At 39.1% G+C, this 27,601-nt stretch overlaps 2 protein-coding genes across 3 annotated transcripts; both read right to left on the reverse strand.

Moving 5' to 3' along the window:
- Positions 1-1,183: 1,183 nt before the first annotated feature.
- Positions 1,184-12,818, reverse strand: pcolcea (procollagen C-endopeptidase enhancer a). 2 transcript variants are annotated; one of them, XM_037747667.1, is made up of 11 exons: positions 12,622-12,818; positions 9,380-9,548; positions 7,975-8,094; positions 5,590-5,698; positions 5,236-5,494; positions 3,494-3,618; positions 3,234-3,370; positions 2,798-3,144; positions 2,637-2,714; positions 2,383-2,553; positions 1,401-1,531 (listed from the first exon to the last, which is right to left on the reverse strand). In XM_037747667.1, the coding sequence occupies exons 3-11, from the start codon at positions 8,061-8,063 to the stop codon at positions 1,401-1,403; spliced, it is 1,446 nt and encodes a 481-aa protein (XP_037603595.1). In that variant the 5' UTR covers positions 8,064-8,094; positions 9,380-9,548; positions 12,622-12,818. The 2 variants fall into 2 exon arrangements, with proteins under 2 accessions (XP_037603594.1, XP_037603595.1); XM_037747666.1 differs by lacking the exons at positions 9,380-9,548; positions 12,622-12,818 and having other exon boundaries at positions 1,184-1,531; positions 7,975-8,277.
- Positions 12,819-14,176: 1,358 nt separating this feature from the next.
- vamp2 (vesicle-associated membrane protein 2) lies at positions 14,177-27,417 on the reverse strand. The gene is made up of 5 exons (XM_037747669.1): positions 27,051-27,417; positions 20,930-21,023; positions 20,487-20,645; positions 20,202-20,253; positions 14,177-19,150 (listed from the first exon to the last, which is right to left on the reverse strand). Coding segments are annotated over exons 1-5 (324 nt in total). The 5' UTR covers positions 27,053-27,417; the 3' UTR covers positions 14,177-19,133.
- Positions 27,418-27,601: the final 184 nt, after the last annotated feature.

Genomic DNA, 27,601 nt, shown 5'->3' on the forward strand with positions numbered 1-27,601 from the left:
AAGTAATAAAAAGTCATAGTACAGAATTTCATAAAAAAGTCAAAGTATAGAAATTCATAAAAATGTCATTAAATGTCATAATTTATGACATACTATACTATGACTTTTATGAAATTTATGACTCATAAATGTCATAAAAAATCATAGCATAGTATGTCCTTGTTTTTTTAGCTGCCAAACACATGATGCCTATTCTCTAATACAAGCTACTGTCAGTCTACATGGCGCAGGCAGATAGGAACATGTGCCATCTGGTTCATAGGCTATCATCTCTTTATTCACACTGGAGTTCTACTTATGAGCAGCGAGCACACTGTATATATCGGCAGTTTCATTCTGATATTGTTTACACATCATAGATTAATTACTATGTAGTTGATGTAAGTTTAGTTATTAATTTAGTTTTCTAAAAATGTGTTCTTCTCAAATAATAATTTGTTCAAAAGTAATAATACATTTCAAGTCAGACTAACAAATAACTGATGTCCAAAGAATGTCTCAAAACAGCCTTCACCTACCTCTACTGGTGACTGCTAGGAATTGCATATGTTTGCCATTAAAATACATTGACTCTGAGGTAAATTTAGATTCTAAATTAACTTTAAGCAAATCCATTTTGAAAGTCTAATAATGATTATATTCTGTAAGTATTTCTGAAATGACGTTCGATAACAAGTTCTATTTAGGTTCAGCCATTAAATGTTATGTGTACTGGAGTGTGGCCCTTTGTGTTTGTTAAGCAGATACGTGTTTAGTGTAGTACTGGTGATATTAGACATATTTTGTATAAATGCATATAAATGTGGATACACATTACAATTTGATGACACAGTTGTGACATTTCTGTTTATTTAATTAAGTGTATCCTTAATTTTTAAATATATTTGAGACTTTTCACTGTTCACATTTGACCTCTGACTCAATTAGATTAAAAAAACTCAAGCATTCTGGGATCATTAACCTCCATGTAAGACTTGATATCTGATGGTAGACTACACGACTAATGGTCAACTCATGTCATAGGATTTTAAAACAAGACCTGCTGTGGAAAAAAAGTTGGTATAGGATTAGCAATAGCTCGGCTTGAGTGCTATTACCCGTTAAAACCACTAGGTGGAACAAGAGAAACGGTTGGAGAGAGGGCTAAAGCTGCAGACGTATAAACAAGTATGCTGTACAACAATTTGAAAGAGATATAAAACCTTTATTCATGTATAAATTACAAACATTAGGTTTGGCAGGTGTGGTTGAATAAAAATATTTGTATTCCTTTAAAAATAGTGGATAAAACTGAAGATATGTTTTTCTGTAATATTGTGCTTTAATAGGTCCATATTTCACATTGCAATGTCTGGATTTGTGTGTCTGATATGTCATCTGAATGTTACAGACGTGTGAGGTTAACAGGGTTGGTTGCTGATGTTCATTAATAGTTTGTGATGTGGGGCTTTGTATGGAGCTGTGAATGCACCGTGTTGCAGGGTACCACGTCCGTCTTCAGCCACTTGACCCATGATAATGTAGTCGGAACCTGTCGGAAAGTTAAAAAAGGACCAAAAAGATTGATCAGTATTATTGTTTTGAGTAAATGGAAATGCTAATAATTAGGGCTGTCAAAATTAACACGATTATAACTAGTAAATTTGTTTTAATGCCATTAACTTCTTTAACGCAACTTGCGATTTTTAGGTTGTAGCGAGCTAAAGCTAGAGTGAATGAAATATGAAACTAACCTCTCCATTGGTACCAATCATGTCATACTAGCATGTCGCCAAGGAGGTTAAATAACACTCCAAACTTACAATTAATTTTGATGAGGAAAAATTGGCATGGCCATTTTCAAAGGGGTCCCTTGACCTCTGACCTCAAGATATGTGAATGAAAATGGGTTCTATGGGTACCCACGAGTCTCCCCTTTACAGACATGCCCACTTTATGATAATCACATACAGTTTTGGGGCAAGTCATAGTCAAGTCAGCACACTGACACACTGACAGCTGTTGTTGCCTGTTGGGCTTGCCGTGTTATGATTTGAGCATATTTTTTGATGCTAAATGCAGTACCTGTGAGGGTTTCTGGACAACATTTATCATTGTTTTGTGTTGTTAATTGATTTCCAGTAATAGATATATACATACATTTGCATAAAGCAAGCATATTCGTTCACCCCCATGTTGATAAGAGTACTAAATACTTGACAAATCTCCCTTTAAGGTGCATTTTGAACAGACAAACAAAAATGTGCAATTGATTTGCAATTAATTGCGATTAACTATGGACAATCATGCGATTAATGATTCATATTTTGATCGGTTGACTGCCCTAGTAATAATCTTTGGTGTGTGTGTGTGTTTGTGTGTGTGTGTGTAAATCCAACATACCTCTGCGGAGCAACGGGCACTTCTTGCACGTTGACACCAGCTTAACCGACATGATCTCTCCGGCTTGCGCGATTATTAGTCGACCTGCCTTGTAGGCCTTAATGACGGAGACGCTGACAAGAAGAGTGCCTCTGGGCCCGGGAGCCAGCGAGGTCACTTTACCGGTTAACACTGCAAAAAAAGGAGGGCTCAGTCAGAACACAACATCCGATTGGTTGCTTGTTACATCATGTGAACGGTAGAGGAAAACTCACCAAATTCACTGGCACAGAAACTGGTCTTGATGGTTCCCTGTCTTTTACAGGCTTTGGCACAGAGAGGATTCTGAGGGACTAAAAACAGAAAGAAGGCATTCAAAATGTACATTAGATATACATTGAAAACACAAGCATGGCGTGCACATAACATCACCCACCAGGCCTCTTTCCATTCGGCCTTGTGATGGGCACTCTCCTTTCCGGGCCCGTGGTGCCCTGTCCGCGGCCTCTGGTGGGTTTGACTGGTTTTGGTTTCACGGTGGGCCCAGGTGGCATATATTTAGAGGTGGGGACGGGTGGCCGGACGGTGGCGACAGGACGTTTGGGTGCAGCCGGTTTTACTGCAGGTTTTGGAGGGATGAACCTCGTACCGGCTCCTGAGTTGAATGTTGGTATCTGAGTACCTCGTGGGACGGCGGTGTAGTGGGCGAGGAATCCATCAGATGTCACGCTGAGGTCCGACACGAATTGTACCAGTAGTACGTTGCCGCTGGTCATAATTGGCCTGGACAGGAGACAGGTAGAAGAAAGTTAAGATTTAAAAATAACTTCCAACAAGTCCAACAAACGCCTTTAGAGATATCTGCTACTTACTGTGGGGCCTGATCGCCACAGTATTTTCCAATCAGCCGCGAATCATCTTTCTCTCCGCCGTTAAAGAACGCCACGTAGTCAAACCGGCAATAGCTGTCAGCTTCCAAGACGAACTTTTCAAACAGCACCTGGATAACCTGGCACCCAAACAGAAACAGAAACTTTAAATGATCACTTTAAAACAGTTGTTTTCCATGTTGGGTGTTTAGAGACTTTGGATAGTAAAAGGTTTCCATGCTGGGAGTGAGCGTGCCACCGACCATATCAGCCTCCACAGTGATAAGCCAGGAGCAGCTGGTTCCTGCAGGGTATTTCTTGTCAGGCCAGTTGGGCGTCTTGATCTCTCCCTGGGCCTTCGTTATCTTCCCCCCACAGAACTGCTCGTCTGAAACAAGACATACACACTGCGTGAGAATAATGAAGGAAGATAACAGCGGTGATAGCAATTTGACTTTTAAAGTAGGAGTTGGTCATCAGTCATGCTTATCTTGAAGTTAAAGATCTTAGTTGCACAATTAAGAGCTGGTATCTTTAATCTAGCTGTTAATGTTGGCAGAATCAAAACTATCCATGAAGGAACTACATTGTGCAAGCTCAGGGCTGTAGCATGGAACTTGGGGCCAGAAAAATATGAAGGCCGTCTGTTATTTTGACGAACCGGAGGAGGCCTTGGAGCGTGTCTGTGACCATTCGGGTCACAGAGCGGTGCCCATGCAGCGGTGCAGAAGGAGAGCATGTTGCGGGATTTCCTCCCAGTGAAGCGAGTGCTTGCAGGATTGGGAAATCCCACGTTCAGAGAGTCGGGTAATTCCAGTCTCAATTGTGTCAATAGAGTGCAGGTTCAGCCTTCAGAACAAAACGAAAACAGCTATGAGAAGAAGTCGTCTGTCCGAGGCAAAGACTACGGGAAAAAAAATCATTCATCTGCTTCATGTGTGTTGACATGAAAAGAGACCGCACGCTCGGTGTCGTGTCTCTGTTCATCTTTTCTCTCCATGCCCTTATAAATGCATAATATATAAGCTTGTTCTGTATATCAATTATTAAAAAAACACAAACAAACACACACAGTGACATACAGCGACACAGAGCGAGCGTCGCCGCCGTGTGAGGCGCTGTGAGTCAGGCTTCAGTCCAATACTCTAAATTTATTGACAAAAAAAGATAGGGCTGTGTATGAAAACTACATTTTTTTTGCAGCGCGCACACACACACACACACACACAGAATGGACAGATAAGATAGCGGACTGTGAAGAGATTGCTGAATTTGACAAAAAGTGTATTGGATTAGAATCACAGACTCCACCTTTAAATAGGCCTATGTGTTATTGTCATTAAAAAATAAATGAAAATTAAAATAATGGGTAATAATAGATTATGATGGAATACTTACAACCGTGTCCGTCAAAATGATGGACAACGACAAAGTCTAACACAACCAATTGATCCGCAAGGTAAACTAAGATAAGCTGTTAGGTAGCTATGGGTTCAATCTACTTTTGTAAACCTTTGCATTATTATCATTATGGTTAACCTACTTATCATTTATAGATAAGTCATTACTAAGATCCAATTTGGGGTTGCCATATTTGTGAAGAATCTCTTTGGCTAGTATTTATCTCTCCTATTTGATAATAATGGTGTTATTAATGTTGGTCAAAAATGCTTAATAAGTTGATATTAAAGTTGGATTTTTGTGCAGATCCTCTGCAGTCTTTTTCCAGATAGAAAGTGGTCATACGGTCCAAAGAGTAAAAGTGATTTTTCTTTAAACTCCAATTACTTTAGGTCTGGAAAATTACAAATTATTATGAATAATTACATGAGTTGATTTTTTTTAATTTCTGGACTTTTTTGTATTATCACTTGAAAGTGTAAGTGCTGTATTCTGGGCCTATAGTTCACATAATTTGTGGTGTGTTGGTAAGTCCATGTTTGGCTGGACAAATTTGTATGTGTGATATAAAACAAAAAAACAAAAAAATATTGTGACCACATACCATCTACGTACGGTTTGGCTCCACTGAAGTAGGCCACAAACCCTCTGCCTTGCGTCTCTCCATCACTCGCCATCTCTAGCATCATGGTGTTTGTGGTGGAAATAAGAGCGCCGGGCCGGAAAGTTCCACAAAAGCGACCTAGTTTTTGCACCAAGTTGGTATTGCCGTTGTAAATATCCAGATAGTCGTAGCGGCATTGTGAGTCGGCCTCAAGGTCAAAAATGCGGAAAGTGAGCATGACCACGGTTCCCTCTGGGACCTGGAAACCAGAGAGATCGTACATGAGTCACACACTGACACAATGAGTGAGGAAAGAGTCAGAGTTTAGACATGCTGCAGGGTATAGTGACTCACGGTGATACGCCAGGTACATTTACTGTTGGGTTTGTAGAAGCTTGGGAACCCCTCGCTGCCAACAAAGCCTGAGTCTGACACCAGGTCTCCTCCACAGTGGAACACAGGCCTGTAATGAAGGAGAAAATATCATGATCAATACTAATGACATTGTATGTCTAGGAGACAACAGAATCGTATTAATATACAAGCCTAGAAACACTCAACTCCCACAGATACAAGTATTTTGACTTCCTTTAGCAGTCTGTAGTCACTCTGACTACTCTAGGCCACTGAGGTATTGCAAAACTTACTGGAAAAGCTGAGTGTACTGTAAGTAAACAAGAATTTTCATTGTCTAACCATAAGACCACAAATTCTTAGCTTTGACAGGATGTACATGAACAACAGTTATTGTTGCATTGTAGTTCCCTAATGAAAGACTGTAATTAGATTGCCTAAGTTCACAGCAGTCCACCCTCCATCAAGTTATTTGTGTCAACACTTAAGCTCTGTACAAGAAAATGTTTAGATGAAGATGATTTATTGACACAGATTCCTTGTTTACTCATCCATCTCAAACATGAAATATTACAGCCTAAAAATAGACGTGAGGCCTCATTTTATTTGAAAAGTCAAGTTATGTACGGAGGGCACAGAGTGCCAAAGTGTATATATATTAAATAAATAAATCAATGATTATAAAATAAAATAGTCCATTGAATAACTTGTGTATACATTAAAGAATAATTTTGAAATAATAATATATTTGTGAAATAATTTCAAGTTTTATAGGTGTTCATTAAATAGCTGGCTAACTAGCGAGGCCGGGTTTGAGATTGGTTTATTACAGCTAACATTGGCTGGTTAATTCAGCGTTACCTCCGCAACATTTGGATTGTCTCTCTTACGAGAGAAAATACTTCAGCATTGTTGTTGCTCTAGATAACAGGAGCTAAATAATTTGGCTGAATATGGGGGTGTGGTGACAACACCACTGTCATGAAAAGTGGCATGAAGTAAAACTTGACATAAGAATTATGATTGGAAAAGTGTTACTTGGAAAAAAAATGCCATTATGATATCAATATTTTGTTGCCTGATATTCAGGTTATCAACAATGAGCTAGTGTTGTCAAACTTCAATACAAACATAATAAAGATCAATCCATGACCAACCACAGTCTTAACTTTATGTTGAAATGCACCGGAAACCTGAGGTGGTGTCTGACTACTAACACTAAAAAGGACTTCTCAAGGTATAATTTACTCCATTCCAACACTTTAAGTGGTTCCATTATGGATGGGCAAAGGGTTCCTTTTGTTGTTTACATTTTATAATGTTTCACCACATTAAAGATGACGCTACATATACTTTAATACCCACCAATAAACATCAGGATCCCCCATAGGCCACAGTGTTAAATGAAGCTGTGCCACAGCTCATAACTGATGATTTTACTGTAGTAATGTGGGTGGAATGAAAAAATAATCCCTCTGTATGGGTGCCATGTTTTGAAATGTTAGGGAACTATTGCTTTAAGAATCATGAACGAAAAAGATCTGTGGCTCATTTTTTCAGATATATAGCTGACAAGCACATTTTACAGCTGACAGACTATTCCAACACTTATTATTGTGTTACTTTATGTAATAAATTATGTTACTTTCCAAACGCTCACAGAGCTCACTGACTGTCAAAATGAATTTCACAGCGAGGGGGAATTTTCCTATTTCAGACTGTCGCCAGCAGGGATACACACATAAGGCCCATTTGTATACTTGTGAGTCAATAAAAGAAAGGCCTGCTGTTAGGAAGTTGTCATTTTGGGGCATTTTACAAGCATTTAAAGTTGTTGTTTTTTGGCTCAGCCGTGAAAATGATGTTGTTTTAAATTATTCATGACATTTCACAAGAAATAAGAAAGTCAGAAAAACATGTCAGCCACCTCCCCCATTTCTGAAGAAGTAAACATATACTTAGATGCAATGGAAAAACAGTTTCCCACAAACTACGAGCTCAGAGGAGTAGAACCCCAGCAAAGTCAGACGCTTGCTGATTAGAGCCAAGATGACCAGAGTTGCCAAGTTGTTCGGATTCGACCCCACAGGCAGAACCAAGAGCATTAACATCTGGTGGCGGCTGCAGCCACTGCAGACTCAGCATGCCTCACATCATGAGCCAAAAAACCAACAGGACAACTCTGAGCCTAATCAAACACTGGACTGGAAAGAATTTGCTTACGGAGGCAGGAAAGAATTTTTTTAGTCCTTAAGTTTTGCAGCCTCTTGTGAACTCAATAAGTTGATTTTTTGTGAAAACTAAGAAAGCAGCCTCACCAAAAATATCACAAAAGTCACTTAAAAGAAGCTTCTCTTCAAAAAGTCCATCACACATTCTCCTCACCTGGTGTTGTTGGTCTGCTGAGCCTTCGTCCATCCCAAACTCAGGGACAGGAACAAGGAGAGACCCCAGATGCGGTCCAAATGCATCATGATGCAGCGTGCACACACAAAGCAAAGCAGACTGTTGCAGAAAAAGGGGAGATGATAACTGGAGGCAAGAGGTGAAAGACAGACAGACAGGCAGCTCTCTTCGGGATGGGCGGAGAGAGTGAATGTGTTGGGAGGAATCGGAGGGGGGTTGTGGGGGAGAAAGTTCGAGAACGGATGAGGAGACGGACAGAGATGCTGAATGGACAACAGTGGTGACAAAGAGCCATGATGGGGGGGGGTGATGGTGACGTGAGCAGGGAGGGAGGGAGGGAAGGAGGCAAAGGCTCTAATTAGAGCCAGATGTTTCACCATAATAACCCTGGTTTCAATAGAAGAGACGGGCTTCTAGGAAAACGGTGCAGAGGGGAGTGTGTCAGACGTTGTGGGCATTCAGAAAGGAGTAAGAGTGTGACTTTTTTACAGCAGATGTTTCTGGTTCCTTAAATGTTTGAAAGTTAAAGAAGCTCGGTTTGGATGGGCGTTGAATCGTCCATCCTGAGTGTGTGTGGCTGATCATTATGCAGAGTGCACAGGTGGGTGGCCTGAGGCCCTGTGGGCTGCAGCACCCAACAAGTAAAGCCATAAATCTTTACATTCCACAACATGTACCAGATCTTTCATTTACTAAACTGAATCTTTTCTTGATAGATAGATAGCATCCAGTTTGAACAAAAAAGATCCAAAAGGAGCTTAAATAGGATCTGGACAAAGAAGTATCGTAAAACTAATAATCTCCTTCCTCTCTTCCCGTATTTCCCTAAACCCCAGGGGCTCCTTTGGCTCCAAAACATCTAAGCCAGAGAGCGTTTCTATTTGCCCCTGCAATCCACCAAGGCAAGAATAACACTCCAGAGGGGGGGAGTATTCTTTCACTGTTAAAAAATCACTGAAGAGCAAAAACCCTCTGGCCTACATTACTGAGGCCTGTGGAGGGGATGCTGTTTCAATAACACTATAAAAAATCAGCAACTTTTTTACAAAGCTGCAACACCTTGATCAAAGTCTGGAGCAAAGCAAGATGGATAGGTCATAAAAAGCGCAGAGTTTGAGCATAGACATTGTGTCTCCAGGTGCATGTGGCATATGACTTTATCAGGGTTTCTTTTTACATTGAACTGCTTCATAGTGAGCTGGAGAATTGGAGAATCCTGCTGCGCTGTGTTTGTGTTAACCCAGAGTCCTGATAAGACGCAGCAGAAGCAGGAATGCGGTGACGTGCAGCAGAGTCTGCTGGGGGGCGGACAGCAGTCTGAGTCTGCACAACTGTGTAGACGCTGCCATTATGTGTGGGAGGAACAGTGACCTTTTACACTCACACAAGAATCCAAGCCGAGGGTGTAGGTTTCTTCTGCAATAACTCCAGACGACTTCGAGTTAAACGTGCATTCCTTTTGTAGAATCAAAGGGAAGAGCAGCGGGGGAGTAGATGACTGTTGTGTGAGGGGGCAGAGCGATGGGTGAGGAGAGGAGGGGCTGGAAAATAATCTGGAAAAAAAATGGAAAACAAACTTAAAACGACCTGACAAGAGAGCAGAAAAGTTGTTTTTGCATGCATCCTGGAGTCAGGTCACGATCAAGCCTCCCCTGAGTCAACAGATGACTGTGTTATTAACCTACTCCACACACTCCCTCTGCAAATTACCCTACTATTATGTCCAAGATGAATACCTCAGATTCATAAAAAACACTCTTCAATGTGACACTGGTGCTGGAGAGGTGGAAAAAAGAATGAAAAATGGTGCAGTTGTGTGCATTTGAAAAGGTGACAGATAAAAAACTGATAATTTCATAACAATCTTAGACACATCTGCTCTCTGTAATTGTCCTCCTCTCGAATTTACTCTCTCCCGCAGTTTAAAAAAAGATCAGTCTTTCAATTATGGCCAAATGTCATGTGACCTCAGCGATAAATAGAAACACATGCATGCGCAGAGATAAAGATTTGACTAGAAATTCCTGGTGATAATCTGAGACATTAAGATGGAGTATGAAACATCCAACATGTGTCATCAGTTTCTAACAGCATCTGAGTTGTCTCAAAGAGCTCATGTGCTTCTCTCACACCCCTTTACTGAGACTTTACTGTCTTTCAGAGGCTCTAGTAGGTTTAGTTTTAGGGAAAACTTAAGGAATCCATTGGTACCACAACCACGTCATGCTACCATGTCAGGAAGGAAGCTAAATAACGCTGCAAATTTGGGCTAAATTTTAGCTAGGAAAAACTGTCTATGGTATTTCTGCTCAGTAAAAAAATGGGAGTACTTCTTCCACCGCTGCTCATAGCACACACACACCTCATTGGCATTAACAGGATGTTGCAATGAAGTGAAATCTTATAATAGGGACCCTAAAACACTCTACAGATGCATGTGTTTGTCTAACAACAGCTCAAATGAAGCGTACGGTGTCACACTTAAAGCTCTGAGCCTCCTCCACTCACTTTCCATGGCAACTGCTCAGGAGACACATCATCATTTGCCAGTAAGTGCAAAGTCTGTAATGACAATAGCATAGCAAGGAATGTAAATCCCTTTCACAGTAGACATAAATATGCTGCGTATGCGAATGAAAAGCACAGTGGAAATTTCAGACATCTTCATCAGAGTCATGCATGTGTGGTAAAGTGGATTTTTTTTTTTGGTTCCCTTAATAGTGTCTGCAGTTCTTGAACGCAGCCCCTTTACATGATTCCTCCTCCACCAACCCACTAATCAGGCCAGGGACTAATTGCCCCTTTAAAATACTTTTGCTTCAGTGGCCTCAGCTTAGTTTAGTTGTGGACTGGCAGCTGTACTATTTTAAGGTCACATTAGATTTTAAATTTCATATTAGGCCTTTTTAGGACAATTTTAATCACCCCATATTAGTGTTTGTCATTTTTAATCTGTTTAATTATTTATTTCCCTACAGCTCCGGTCCCATTTTATTTAGTGATTTTTCTTTGATTAATTCTAATAAAATATTTGATTTCTTTTGCAAACGCACCTCTGCCTCATCAGTAATGAATCGGTGTGCCTTATCCATTTACCAGAGAAGTGTTCAAGGTTTTGTTTTAGTATTTCCTGGTTGTGCAAGTCCTCAGGTGGCGATGACGGCTAGTCTACTTCCAACTTCTTGTCCCCACCACGCCTTGTGACACATGGCTTTGCTGACTAGAAGGATGACTAATTGACCCAAAAATTGTGGTCAAAGAAAAGGAATTGTTGTTGCAGTGTTGTACTTTTGCTACTTGCAAATGCATAAAGAAGCAGACACAGTAAAATGTGGAAACACGACATCTACTTCACATCTGTCCATCGTGGAAGAGGGAGCCCTCTTCCGTTGCTCTTGAGGTTTCTTCCATTTTTTACCCATTAAAAGTTTTTTTTTTATATATATATATTTATATATATATTTTTTTTTGCTAAGTCCATTATCTGATTTCATATACTTTTTTTTCGCTCTGTTAATTTTATTTTTGTAGTTATTTACTTTTCTTAGTTTAATTTATTACTTTTTTTTTTTTTTTTCCTTTCGTGTGACCAAGACCAATGTGAAGGGGTGGCCCCTTTCTGTTTTTATTTCATGTAAGGACAATGTGTTATGTTCTACATTTATTAAGATGACTTTTGCCATGTCTACAAAAAACCTAATAAAGATTTGAAAGATGAAAAGTGTTTTTGGGGGGGTAGTGAGGGTCGTACTGTAAAGGACAGAGGATGTCGTATCCTCTACACACTGTAAAGCCCCATGAGGCAAATTTGTGATTTGTAATATTGGGCTATACAAATAAAATTAACTTGATTTGATAAGATTTTCCCCCCTCTATTTACTGTATAGACCTACTCCATATAGTCTGTGTAGTAATACATAGAAAATATAATATATTTTTAATTAATTATTCTAAAATGTCTTTATCATCCTTGCACTTACTGGCAAATGATGATGCATCTCCTGACAAAAAAAAATTGGTATTTTTAATTCAATTTCTATGATATAATACTAACTACTAACAGATCTAATAGTAACCCAACTACCATTTCAACCAACATTCAGGCTTTCCACACTGTGCAGCAATTTCTTTTCACTTCATGTTTATCACAGACCTACAGTGCTAACAATGATGGGTTCTTATTTACTGTACTTTGCATAAAGACACATGTCTTTTTTAACACAATGTTTGTATCCAGAAATCAATTAAGTATTTAAATGCAGTTTTGTAATGTAGACTAGACGTTATGTGATACATTTATGCCATCTTTCCCTCTGAACACTGGCACACAGTTTTGTATATGTGAGTGGGTCCACAATGTGTACATGGTGACACCTGGTGGTGAAAATCTGAAACTACAGCTTAGGTGGTGGAGGAGCTGTGTCATTTAACTTTGTACACAATATACTGTAACAGTTCCCGTAGTCAGTCAGGCTCAGGGAAAGAGTATTTTGCGCTGACCAAGCAACTAAAGAAAGAAAAAGAGAGAAATGCCAGCGTTGCAATGTGTCAGCTGTCCTCATACACTCATATCCTTCACCAAGCACGTCAAACTGCTACTAGTGCACTAAATAAAGCCTTCCTTACCGTGTTTACCAGCATGGTTGAGAGCTAGGGAGGCATGCTGGGAGTTTATGCGGTGTATATGAAACATATTGATAAGATAAAGCGGAATAAGAGCAAGAAGTATGATAGTTAACTTATAAGACTTTGGCTCATGGATGTTTTAACCATCCATGCTTATTAAGAGGCAATCTGGAGCCGATCGGTGTACTTCAAAATAAAGGTCGTCGGAAGCGGAAGCGCCTCTCACTGCTGACTCCTTTTACAGCACAGTGAAGTTAGTTACTAGTGATGGGAAATACGGCTCTTTTTAGTGATCCAGATCATTTGGCTCAGCTCACTAAGAAGAGCCGGCTCTTTCGGCTCCCAAACGGCTCTTCGCTTTACCACTTCTGCCTTTTACAATTCAGCCAAATTTAGCGCTTTTTTGACCTATGATTAGTATGTGTGCAGATATATCACTTAAATTATTCAATTTAATTATACTAAACCTTATAATTTCCAGAATACCGTAATTTTACATACTGCTTCGTTTCTTACTGTCACTCATCTTGTCTGCTATTCGCACACCGCACTCCTCTCTTTCTCTTTCTCTCCTCCTCTCCCTCCTGCTCTGTACCTGTAGACCGTCAGCGCGCCGTGCACCCCCGCCCCTCCCTGCTTGATGGTATAATCCTTGTCTGTCATCACCTGATTGGTCGCACGGACGTCATTAACGCAACATTCAGTCACAGTTAGTGCATGGAGTGCCAGTGGCGCGGAGAAGATCATCCTATCATTCTGCCTTGAATTAAGTAAAGAAAAAAAAAGAAAACGCTCTCGGACAGGAGCCGGCTCTTATCGTTCACTTAAAAGAGCCGGCTCTTAGAGCCAGCTCGTTTGTGACGACACATCACTATTAGTTACCTACTACGACCGACTACGCCGGAGTATTAGGGCCACATTGAGGGGAAAAAATTGTAGATTTCGAGATAAAGTCATAATATTACGAGAAAAAATATGTAATTTAATGAGAATAAAGTAATACTATTTCAAGAAAAAAAGTTGTGATATTACGAGAATAACTAATCATAACTTTACAGGAAAAAAGCAGTAATATTACGAGAATAAAGTCATAATTTCACGAGAAAAAGGTAATTTCCTCCTCCACAAAAGAGGCAATTTCTCCCAGGTCTGTGTGATTCTTTCTTCGGAATAAACGTAGTTTCTTGCACAATCTTTTCAAGATCCCGATACTGATGATAATGTGATGCTGATGTGCCAAAAGATGAAGTATTTTGTTATTTCTGGAACCTATACTAAAGTATAACTTCACAAGCTGCTCCACGTACCTCATTTAACTGCTCCGTTTCCCCTCTAAAATAACACGTAAAATTACTACTTTATAATGTTATGACTTTATTCTCATAATACTACGACTTTTTTCTATTAAACATATGACTTTATTCTAATAATATTCTGACTTTTTTTTCTCGTAAATCTATGACTTTAATCTCGTATCATTATGACTTTATTCTCGAAATCTCAAATTCCACACACTTACATGTAATTAGGGATAAATTAAAGCCAGAGGTGTATCTTTGTATTGATAATAAATTTATGCTTATTCATACAGGTCAGATAAGGTCCCAGAATTGCGGTCAAAATTGCATCTGCCCATTGTTGCACACCCACAAAGCACGTGAAGCACACACAAAAGTACAAGTTGTCATAGATACTGTTTTTCCAATATACATATATTTCATGATGTTCATCAATATAATAAGACATTGATAGATTTACACTACAATTATTTTATGTACTTTAGTTTTTCATTCAGTCTCCTCTTCTTTGCGTTGAGTCAACCTTGTTTAGTTTTCTAATCCCATACCAAATGACAGCACAATAAATCTATCAATAAATAAAAAGCAAAGGAAAAGAAAAATAAAGTAAGAAAGAAAACTGAGCACATTGCCCGTGATCCTCCAGTCCTGTCCCTCCTGTAAGGCCAGACGACCAGGGGCAATACGGGCCTTCATCCCAGAAACCCCAGTCCCAAAGAGAAATCAAAATCTTTACCTCAAAAATAAACAGATTTAAACAAAAAATAGATCTTGTAGATACAAACGGCAATCTGATGTAAACTGTAGAATCATTCTAAGCATTCTGGACAATTGAAGGTAAAAATACTTTTTTTTCCCATTAACTTCCCCATTTTCTTTACCTTTACCCATCAGTGCTTACATATAAACAATTCAGTGACATCTGGAGTTATTACTAAATTGATGCAAAAGAAAAAAACAACACAATATTTGGTTTGAAAATAAAAACATATATTTTAAGTAGAATATTGTACAATTATAGCCATCCAGTGACCATTCAGAGACTCAAAAGGTTCCCTCCTATTGCTGCTTTCATACCATTTGGGGGCGACGGTTAACATTGGGGAATATTTCCTGCTCTGCACATATTAAATGACGCCTTTTGAAAGATTGGTCTCTTTCTTTCTGCTTGTTTCCTTCCAAGTTTGAATTACAAATTCACAAGTTATAATTCAAACCTGGAAGAGGGTCTGAACATTTTTTCCTGTGTTGGCAACTTGCATTTCGGATCACCCCCCCAAATGACTTGAACGTAGCGTTGAGATCACTGAACAATTCTTAAGGTTGACATAAAGACAATATTCTCCACCGAATCGTGTTCCCATCCCACCAAAACGAATGAATCACAACAGAAAAAAAGTGCCACGGTGTTAAAATATATACGCACTTCTTTTCATACGGACAGTAAAGCAACAGGAGAGAAAAAAACAGAGCACTCACTTCATATTCACTATTGTGACCAAATTGGTTGAGCACTCGCAACAGATTGGATTCATGGATAACACAGAAGTCCTACCCCAATCAGTAGTGTTATTTCACTTCAGTAGGATGGCTAAAAGGACCACATTTGTAACCCTATAATGATTTTCTATTGCCAAAAACCCAATTTTACATTGCTTTGCTAATATAGATTTTGTCCTCATATATATATTTTGGTAAATAATACCTTAAACCTGAGGATATAGGACCCCCTACCCCCCAAAACACCCCCATATTACAACACCAAACAATGCAGATTTTTTATAACATTTTTTCTAGGTTTATCTTTAATAGCTATAGTTATTTTATATCATTTTAGAACTTGGCAGCACTATGGAGACACAAAAAAAAAGAAGAGTTGTGCTATTATTAGTTATAGGATCGTGTGTCTAAAAACTTTCCAGATTAAAGAGGCTCTTCTTCGGACCTGGATGGTGGGGCGGACTGTGTTTGAGATTTGAAGCATGCGGCCCTTACGTTTTGGTTTAACTTGCATATGTTAGAATGGCACACTCACAAGCCAAACTGACACACCGTATAAGTAGTGTGTAATGGTCCTGTAATCTGTGGATTAAATAGGGTAAAGGTATTTAAAACAGACTTTCGATAGTTTGGATAACCTGTTTCTCTCCGCTTGTTTTTGATGGCAATTGGCAGCGTAAGCATGGAAATCTGGTCTTTGGTAATCTTCTGCAGTTCACTTTTGGAGGAAAAAATAGGTAGAGGGGGTAGGGTGGAGGGTTTGTTAAGGTTCGGGTCCTTCCTAATAGAGCTGGCCGGCAGATCTGTGAAACTGTCTGCGCTTCAGTGGTCAAGGAAACAACGTGCCCTCACTCTGAGATTTAAGCGGCCTAATCTGTCGGGATAAACCGGGGATATTCCCAACACAGAGCTATTCTAGCACACACACACACACACATTGATCCACCTGCACTCACACATGCACGCACACAGGCACACACACACACGCACACACGCACACACACACACTGTAGGATTCTGAATCAGTGAGTTGAGCAAAAGGGGGGGCAGGCTGGTCTACTCAGCTGGTGGGGAAGATAAGAAGTCATGTTGAAAAGGCTACTAAGGCTTTACACACACTTGCTTTGAAATATTGTTGGTAGTTTCATGGTCTCATTATCTTTCCAGTCTACTGTAAGATCTGAAATCAAAATGCATACATTTTAGGATTGTTAACAATGACATTAATGGCAGTAGAGCATGAGCTGAGTCGCTTCCTTGTTCCTGCACACTTGGAAATCTTCCGTTTCATGAGACAGAGATTTAATTGAATAACTGAAATTCCAACAATTTCAGATCTTTTTTTTTTATGTGTACAAGGCCTTAGTTTGACAAAGCATTAACAAAAAGCAAGTGCATCATATTGCCCTGCTCTCCTGCTCATAAGGTAGCCAAAAGGGTAGTATAGTCAATGCTGGAAACATGTAAAAGGATGTTTTTAAGACCAAAACCAGCGAGGGCACCGATGAAAAGAAACGACTGCAATAAGAATAGAAGCCTCTCCCTTGTTGCTTGGCAGTGTATAACGCACGGAGCTGAATTACAAAAAACACGCCAGACAGAGGTAAAGAGGAGCTCGCTGCTGTCGGCAGCAAATAGCACTGATTGCACACTTCCTCTTTACCTGTCTGTTTCACACAAAAATATACTATAATAAAAATAGAATCTATTATATTTAAAAAAGAAAACAAAAAGGCCTTAACTATAGGGAGAAACACTGAGACAGAACCACTGCGCTAGCAAAACACTCTTCTTAGGAGCGCTGCTATTTTTTTGAGTAATTGCTTTCTCGTCGCTAACCTTTTGACAGTATATTTCTGAGCCTACCCCAAAGTTGCTGACCTAAAACTCAACTGTGAATTTGACTTTTTTTTCTTTTTTTCCTCATTAGCCTCGGTCCCTGTTCCTGGATTAGCGAATAAGGCGGAATTGTCTTTTTTAATGTGCTCTTCTTGTGGAGAGGTTTTGCTGCACGAGGATCTCCTTTTGGCCAGGCTATTGACCAGCCAGACAGCGCCATCAAAAACAAGGTTATTTGTGCATTTTAAACAGATTCCGTTTTCTTCAGTCAGCCACTCCCCCTGCACGGACTAAATGTACGAGGGTGTGTTTGACTGGTAATATCCTACAGTAACTAATAGAAGTGACTGAAGACTAAGGCTTTACAGTGTCCATGTAGGGCCAGTAAGTATTTGCTTTATGGAAATTAATCTATTTACGCAACGGCCCCATTTTTATCACCTCGCGTTAGAATTGTTTTTTCAAGCCCATATCCACAGTTTGACATTAATGACATCTCCACAGTATACTGTAAGTGTAATGTTAAGATAACATCACCCATTTTTACAAAAGAAAATCATTTGGACAGATTGAAAGTCTAATCCAAAACTTATCCTTACAGCTATTAACTATAACTATTTTTCTCCTATGGTTTGTATGACCGACGTTTTTCGACACAAGTTTCATCGCGTGTATTATTATTTTTTTTAGTTAAAGATACTTTACACTTACATGTGCTACGGTAAGACCATTTGCACTAGACTGCAATGAAGGAATGTTTTCGAAATAAGACACTACGTTAATATTTAAATAAAAAAAGAAACATCTACAGACATTGGTCCGACTGTACTATGGCAGTTTTAGAAATTAGCAGAAGAAATCGAGGTGTTCAAGCATGCCGACAGACAGAAGAGTGTTAGAGATGAACGTTATTGTGAAATGGAGAAAGAGAAATGACACAAATACTGGGAGGTTCAGATGGAAAGGGCTGGGGAATGATGATTACTAGGGGTTAGTTTAACAATTCATGCATTATTTGGATGTTTGATCAATATCGGTGAGCATTTACTCTCTCAGAAAGCCAGCAAAGAAGCTAAAACTTGAAATTGAATGCTGGCATCAAGTTATAGAAATCTAGAGCTGAAGTAAGAGTAACTCTCATGGGCAGTTTTGTCGGTGTGATAGCTCAAATTTCTGTAACTTGATATTTTCTTAGTACAAGTTTTAGTTCCCTGACATATTTTGGACTTTCTTAGTTGACACGAGTAACACAGATGAACTCGAAAATCAAAATGTCCATAGTGAAATGGAGACAAACTCCACTGTGCAAAAAACACACCGAAAAGAGAGAGACAGAGAGAGAGAGTAAGCAGGTTGACAGACAGATGATGATAACATGCAAGATACACACTTTTGATTAATAGGCAGTAGTTAACGCTGAAGCATACGTAAAATTAATACAAAAAATTAAAAAATACAAAATGCACACACACGCACACGCACACACACCTACAAAACAGTATATATCAGAATAAAACTCTACAAAGAACTATATATATCAGTTATGTAACAATTATCGCCAATCGTTTGTTTCCTTTTCTGTTTGTTGCATCGTCACAAGTGTTTTGGTTCTCAGTATGGCAGGTTAGAAAAGCCAAGAGTACCCAGAAAGGAGACAGGGCCACACACTCACAGGACAAATATTGACAGGGGTCCAGAGGCGAGGTGGTGGAAGTGGGGGAGCCATGGGGCCCTGAAGGTTTAGGGGTGTTATATCGAGGCTAATCGGGAGATATATATAATAAATGAATTATCATGGATAATTTTGTAATCAATTTGAGGGTTTTTTCTTTTCTGTAGCAAGGAAGGATTAGACTGGGGTAGGAGCAACTCTTCTTAGGTGCTGAAGTACACTGTGGAAAGACAGAAAGGAAAAGGAAAGTCTGATTCATAATGCTTAAAGTAATGCATACGTTTTCAAAGCAACATTTTCCAACAACAGGTAAATTCATTCAGGGACATGCCTTATATTATACAGTATACATGTGCAGAATGTGAGAAATAGTTTTATGGTTAAATCCATTGAGATAACAATGACAAATCTATGTGCTCAGGATGTCACAGAAATTTAGTAGTTGGTACCAATACCAGTGAAATTCAACGATTCTCGATACCCAATTTGATACCACGAAAAAAAACAAAAAAAAAAACACTTGTGTTAGGAAGATGAACAGGTCTATAATTCCCTCTCTATTATCTATTTTATATATTACTGTGGAAACTTCTCCTTCAAACAACTGGATTTATTCAAGTATTCTCGCCAAAAATTACATTTTACAAGATTTCATTTGAACACATTATGATAACGTTATAATTTACCTTTGCCTTATAATCATTTTTACTGAATAGAGCTTAAACACATCATAATGAAATTCAATGCAACCTCTGTTAACGTTAGCTGTTAGCACCGCAAGACTGTGCTGCCCCCTCTTAGTCGATTAGTCAACTAATTGGTCGTTTTGGTCTTAATCGACTAAGATTTCTTTAGTCTATTAGTCGTTTTTTTTATGCTTTTTTTCATGCTGAATGGTTTATTTCTAAGAAACTTATGAGCACATCTCTGGTAAACACAAGATTTAAAGTATTGCTTTTGTGTGATTCTTTGTGGAGAAACTCAGTTTTACAGATGCGTCGATTAAATCAACTAATCGAGTAGTCGACAAAATCGTATGTGCTAGTCTACTAAGAATTTATTTGATCGAGGACAGCCCTAGAGTTTACTGCGTCCTTTCAGATTTTAGAAGCCGTTAGTCTGGAGCCCCCGGTACCTATAGTACCACAGGTACTGTAGAAAGATGAGTACCATCGCGTTTTTTGGCAAAATTTCGGCATTGACTAGGTACTGGAGTATTGGTTTTCGTGACATCCCTGCTATGTGCACATAAAAGTTAGAAGGTTTCTTACCAATAATGACGATGAGGACAATCACGCATATCACACCCAGGATAATCATCATCTGTAGTCAGTGGATATTCAGAAAAAGTCATTAGAAAAGTAGTAAAAAATTGTTATTTTTTCAATTTCATCACACACACAGTAACACAAAAATCACACCAAAATTGCACCTGCTCCTGTCTGTATTATTATTCATGTCTTTTTTTTTTTCATTTGTCTGTAAACAGGGAAGTTTAACTCTGCCTTTCTACACAGGTATTTGCTATTCGAGTCAGCCCGTCTGCATGTCCTCACCTTGGCATTCTTCCACCAGTATTTATTCTTCAGTTTTGCAGCGCTGGTCTCAAACTGAGAGGCTCCAGCCTGCAGGGCGTCAGCCCTATCGTCGAGTTCTGACAGCTTCTGATCACGCTCCAGAACCTTATCCACGTTTACACGCATGATATCCACCACCTGGGGAAAGACACGCAATGCAATGTAATCATCGCTCAAGACAGAATGACTCTTTGTGAGGGCCAGACGGGACAGAGCTGACGTGATGGATAAAGATTATGATTGAAAGTCGTTTATTAAGTTTCACGTCAAATCGTGCTTTTTCCGTTTTAAATATGTATTGTATGTGAACAGGCAGAAAAGATTGAGTTAACAGTAAGTGACCAGTGAAAGAGGCTACAAGCGCAAATGTCTACATCTGAGCTTGACAGCACGACTGAGTTTGCAGAGAGGCATGTACTCACCTCATCCACTTGTGCCTGTGTCTGCTGCAGACGACGGTTGCTGGTGAGGTTGGGGGGCTGATTCGCATCTGCGGGGGCTCCAGCTGGGGCAGACCTTATGATTAAAAAAAAAAATACAAATATTCAGCGGTTATATAAAGCATACCCATTGAGAAAAAGTTAAGAAAGCCTTGAAAACACAATAGTAACAAAAAACAAGACAGAAGCTTTCTATCAAAATATATATATACAAATACAAATACAAATATACATATTAAATACATCATAGGATTTCTATTTTAGGAATGATTCATGTTGTTTTGGTTTGTATCTCTCTTTGGAAAATGGTGTGTTCCTTTTTGACAAATGTGTTGAATTATGTAGTGCCATGCACCTCTACTGTATTGCTCCTGAATGACTTGTCCTTGCTAAATCTATCACAAAAACATATCTTACTAGCTGGCCTAACAGCCAGAAATAAAGATGCTGGCAGTATGTTGGAGTCTTCCATTTTTTTTGTAGTTTATTTATATATTTTATTTTTTATAATTATTTTAATGTTAATGGTAATGTCATGAAGAAACTACCGCTACTTTGCTGCGTATCAAAAGGATGGAAAAGTGCACACATTTATGTTGGGTATTGAGATTCAAGTTAGAATCAGAAATAATTTGTAGGATTTGGAAGATTTACTGTGTTGCAGAAATGAACATCTCCACGTTTTTGTGCAGGAGAGTCCAGATAATTACCTGCTATCACAAAGAGAATCAACTACTGGAGGTTTTGCAAATGTCAAGTTGATTGGTCATGTCATGTTGTATTGCAACATTAGAAAACAGAGTTTATTGTCTGAATCGCTAGTTTCAAGTCTTCTTCAATACAGCATGATGTTCATTTAGTAAATTATTGTCCCATTTACAGTAAAATAGACGATAAAGCAGGGGATGATTTGGTCGTGCGATTGACAGGTCGCTACCACGGCGTTGTCCGGTCTGGGAGTTGTCCGTGTTTTCGTCTTAGAACTTTAACCCTTTCATAGTGTGTTTTCAGTTCATCAAAGTTAACTATAACCTTTTTGGTCGCCTAAAAATGTCTTATTCAGCATTCGGTTGTACTTAGCTCCACCCTCTCGTGTATGGTTGCAAAAATCCAAGATGGCCACGGCCAAAAACCAAGATGGCGATGACCAAAATGCCAAACTCAAGGCTTCAAAACAGCAGTCCACAAACCAATAGGTGACGTCACGGTGACTACGTCCACTTCTTATATACAGTCTATGGGTAAACCGCAAAAACTACAGACCAACTGTTTATCTCATGCAGGCAAATCATTAGTGATCCAAGACTCATCAGAAACATAGAGCACAACATCATGTAACAGCTGAGCCACAACCTACCTACATAAACAGAATTGGCAAATCAATCAGATTCTCCAAATATGCATAATTCTCCTAATTCTAAAGGCTATACTTTTTAACATTAAAGGGGAAAGTTCATCCTAGAAATGCACTTTTAATGGATTTTCTTTTGAAATGTTAATTGTTGTCTAATTTGAAATATACACACTCCACTAAAATGAAAATCTAACCCTTCATATCATCACTGAAACCACACACAAAGCAAATACAAAACCAGTACGATTGATTAACCATAATTCTAAAAGGAACAAGCTAGTCTCAAATCATTTTAAATGAGATATGATTCTCACAGCCTACTAATATCAGTTTACCTTCAATAATAATATGTGCCCATATCAATTAAATGTCTTAACATAGTCTGAATATTAAATCTGAAACATTCTGCAAGTTGATATGGCAGCAGACACATTAAAACAGCCTGCTTAAAAGGCTTAAATACTTAAATATTGCATGTAGTGTGGAGTAGCCCAGCATGTTTAATTTAGTATGCTTTATTGCCATCTATCAGTCCAGAGAAATCAATACAGCTAGACAGCTAAACTGTTTCTAAAATTAGAGAGTGAAACTGACTGAGGCTGTAGTATCTTCTGACAAAGTTATCGTAGTCGTAACTCAGCTGCTCTGCCAGTGTGAGACAAAACTCTGTATAAAGGTCACCTTTACACGCTCACACATCACTAATCCTCTGACAACAACAAATCCTTTTGGATAGGCCTGATGGTGCTGGTGGTCCCTGTCAGCTGACAACCAGCCCTAATAGAAACTACCACTATAAAATACCCAAGGCTAACTGATATACTGTATATAATGGTGAATTATTATCATTATGTGTCTCAAACAAATATATACAACATATATTGCTGTATTTCGTGAGATTTGAGAGATTATCATTCTACAATTTCTCTATGCTTACAAATCAAAAGCTGTGTTGGATAAAGAATTGTCGACATTCACTGCCTAATATTAAACTATATAATCACTGTATGCTTCCTTTCACTTGTCAGCAATAGAGTATCACCACAGAGGTTCACGCTATCATCACCTCTGAACTGGCGTCCCCAACCAACCAGGAGGTGTTGCTGGTGAAGCAACAAGATTTCTCCTCAGCCTCCACATCATGTGAACACAGCCTACTGCGCTCGATTGAGCGAAAAAATGGGGGTAATTGTTTCTAATCTATGCCGCTTTGGTGCGTAATCTTCACTTTTAATTGAAAGAAATGGATTTGGTCACACCAAACTGGAAGCTCCACACACAGGTGGGAAAACTGTTTCTAATCTATGCCACTTTGGTGTGTAATCTTCACTATAAATTGAAAATAATAAACTGAATTTGGTCTCTACATGCCCCAAGGATTATGGCACATGTGATAGTAATATCACCACCTGCCTCTATTGATGGATTTATTGATTTCATTGATGCAGTCAACAGATATTGGTGGTGAATATAACCCGGGGAACCTATTTCATTTGTCTCAAAATACCAAAAAAGACCATAAATTTCAGCCTTTTGACAAAAACTATCTCTACCTGCTGATGAATTTGCTTGTAGAAGTAACTACATGAAGAGAGCACATACTTTCAGTTTCATCCTATTCTCAGAGCAAAATAAGGAAAACAACAAAACCAAAATAAAAAGGAATTCACTTTTCAATCAAACATCAAAAATTAGGGATGCACTGATACCAATACTGGATTGGATATCGGGCCGATACTGACTCAAATAGCTGGATCAGATATTGGTGTCAATCTATTAAATTCAATTCTATGTTTATATACTATATACATTATATACTGGAATTTCAATTCCTGTTTAAGTTTTGACCAATTTGTTGCAGCAATAAAAAGGTCTACACCTGAATTGTAATTCCTGTTAATTTTGAAGATTTTTTACCAAGTTGCTGGTGTATGATTTATCATTTTAATAATAAATAACAATTCACTAAATTTATATCCATGTATTTATTTGTTACATTTTGTTTTACAAAGTTAACAAAGCAATGTTTAAGTCAAGCCTGGTGTTTCCTTACACATACAAGAATGATTCCAGTCACTTCCACACAGTGAGGCGTACATCTTATTAATTAAACACTGGTATCAGATCGGTATTCGGTATCGGCTGATAACCAAAGCCCAGGTAACGGTATCAGGACTGAAACGTCAGATCGGTGCATCCCTACTACAATTACAGCATGTTTACAAATCAGATGCTGTGTTGGATAAAGAATTGTCGAGAAACTGTTTCTAATCTGTGTCACTTTGGTGCATAATCTTTACTTTTAATTAAAAATTATACACTGAATTTGCTCCGCTGATTATGGCACATGGGATAATAATAGCACCACCATTACTTATGGATTTATTACAGATATAGATTTGTTGGTGGTGAATGTAACCCTGTGAACTTATTTCACTTGTCTAAAAATCTCAAAAAAGACACTGTTAGCCCATAAATTTCTCTACCTGCTGATGAATTTGCATGTGGAGGTAACTACATGCACTCTATTAACAGGGGCAAAATAAGGGAAAACAACAGAAAAGGAATTCACTTTTCAATAAAACATCAAAAATACACAACAAAAACTCTGATCTGATAATAAAGGCAGCTAACCAACATGCTGGATTGGTAATGTCTCTCATCCCTCTCTTTACAGTCCACTGCTAATGTCAGATTTGCTAAATGAAATGAAATCTAAATATATCAAGGACAGAGCTTATAATAATAGTCATGTGGTTTTCCAAAGAGGGCTCCTGCCACATTGACGGGTCTGTGCAAGGTTTTCAGGGGCCCCTTGATGAAATATGAAAAATATGAAAATATGAAACTACTAGGCTAACTATTTGTTTTCTGTTCATAAAACCAATGGATTTCTGTTTGTTTGCTCACTGCTATCTGACTTTGAGCACTGGAGAGCGACATTTCAGCACTGGACAGCTCCACAGCAGCCCAGACCAGACCAGTAAGTGTCTGATCCCGGCCTCACTATCCCAGCCTCACTATCCCATGTGTCTGTTTGATGGTGCTGAACTACATTATTTTGTAATGTCTCATATTCCTCTCTTTACAGTCCACTGCTAATGTCAGATTTGCTATGAAAGCTAAATATATCAAGGACAGAGCTTATAATAATAGTCAGGTGGTTTCCAAAGATGTTCTCCTGCCACATTGACAGGCCTGTGCAAGAAGGTTTTCAGGGGCCCACCTGATGAAATAAGGGAATCATTTAAACACTTAAACATATGTACCCTAAAAGTAGATCATTTTACATTTGATTTAAAATAAGGCTACTATTTTTTTTTCATAAAACCAATGGATTTCTGAGTGTTTGCTCACTGCTATCTGACTTTGAGCACTGGAGAGCGACATTTCAGCACTGGACAGCTCCACAGCAGCCCCAGACCAGACCTGTAACAGTCTGATCCCAGCCTCACTATCCCAGCCTGTTTGATGGTGATGGTGATGGTGCTGAACTGGAAGCTGACCCACAGCACCTTTCCAGTTCTGACCGTATATCCACCACCACCAGGAACTACATAATAACCTGTCCTGTAAAACATCACTGTTACACGACGAGCACGACGACAGGGGCCTGTAAATACAGAGGAAGCCTACCACACACACACACACAGAGGGCGGGGAGGTTCATTATGATAGAGGGGAGGGGGGGGTGGATGGATTTGAATCACTTGGTTGAACAATTATAACCAAATGTTGGTGACAAATGTAGCTCACACAGCCCACAGAGAGGGAGTGTTAACAAACATGTCGCCACAGTACAATGACATGTCGACGTTTTAACTACCTCCTATGCAAAAAAAATGAGCTATCTTTCCTTTAGCCTATAACCTTTATATATATTTGTATACAGAAAAGGGACAAATATATATTTGACAGGGTTCATTTGCCCCTGAAGTGTCAGACATGGTGAGATATATTAGCTTGTCCGCCCTCGCACGACAGTCGACGACATTACAGTAGGAGGCTATCCCCCCCACCACCCCCCACTGTGGGTTGCACATATCACGGTAAACTAGGCCTTTAAGCCTGCTCCAGAGCTAATAATATCACCGTCTAGAAGAAGCTCTGTGGAGTAGTCGTCGAGTAATGTCGACGCTTTTAATGCTAATTGTGTCCTTTGCTGCTGTTGAATGAGCTTAAATGGTCACCTGTGGAAGAAAAAAAACACGACGAAGGCACATACATGTACATGTTGAGCTTTTTTATTGTACATGATGTTTCCTTTTCATGTGGTTTTAATTATTAGCCTGTGGGGGTATAATCGCACACTAGACGGTGTCCTTTATGAAACCAGTCCAAACTGGATAAAGATGCGTGCGTGCTGTTCTCCGGTGAAAAGCAAACCAGACGACTCAAATATAAAACAAGCAGGTGATAAAACACCGTGAGCTCGTTTAACGTGTAAAAACGCTTTAAATTAGGCTAATAATAATGTGTTTAAAAGCAATACACCCTGTTGTCTGCTCCAAGGTTAGGCCGACGCGTTAGCTTAACTACATTTAGGCTCATATTATGAGAGAAATAAGAGCTGTGACATTAAATTTACACTGATATACACCGACTATAACGCGACTCCTCCAGTGAAATAACCTCAAAGACATCCAGACACCATTAAACCCGGATAGCAACGTAAAGTCGAGGACGACATTCATTAATAAATTAGGATTTGGAAAAAAAAAAAAAAAAAAAAAAAAAAGCTTTACTCACATTTTCCTGGTAGTATATTGTGCTGTGCAGCTGTGTGCTGAGAACCGGACTGGAGATGTTAGCGCGTCCTAAGTGGCTGGCAGATGGATGTGGATGTGCCTTCTTGTTGCGCTCCTCTCTCTAACCCTCTGGCACCCTTTTGGTTGGCTTATTGTGGCGTTTCCCTGCCTATATAGCCGAGGAGGAGCACTGGCTCTGTGTCTGCCACTGAGATATGTGTACAAAAACCTCCTTTTTTTATCCTATTTCTGCAGGCTAACTAGTGGAGAACCCGGCGCTGTCCGTGTCCGTGCGGTAATGAAGGTGTAATAAACAGCCGGCTGGATTAGAGGTGGACAAAGATGGCTCGGTGACGTCAATCGTGTTGAAAATGGGTGACCGGAGACTTCACCGCTTTTATCTCCCGGGACAGTTTTCACCTATATGTGCTGTTATTAGGACTCCACGCTTATTTTCTTTTACATGCATTAACATGTCATGGTCATGCTTGTGGGGCTAAAGCTTCAGTTAAAGGAGCTTATTTTCATTGCAAAGACTGTGTCAACAAAATG

Source organism: Sebastes umbrosus, chromosome 17 (genome assembly GCF_015220745.1).
Source record: "Sebastes umbrosus isolate fSebUmb1 chromosome 17, fSebUmb1.pri, whole genome shotgun sequence".
NCBI lineage: Eukaryota > Metazoa > Chordata > Actinopteri > Perciformes > Sebastidae > Sebastes > Sebastes umbrosus.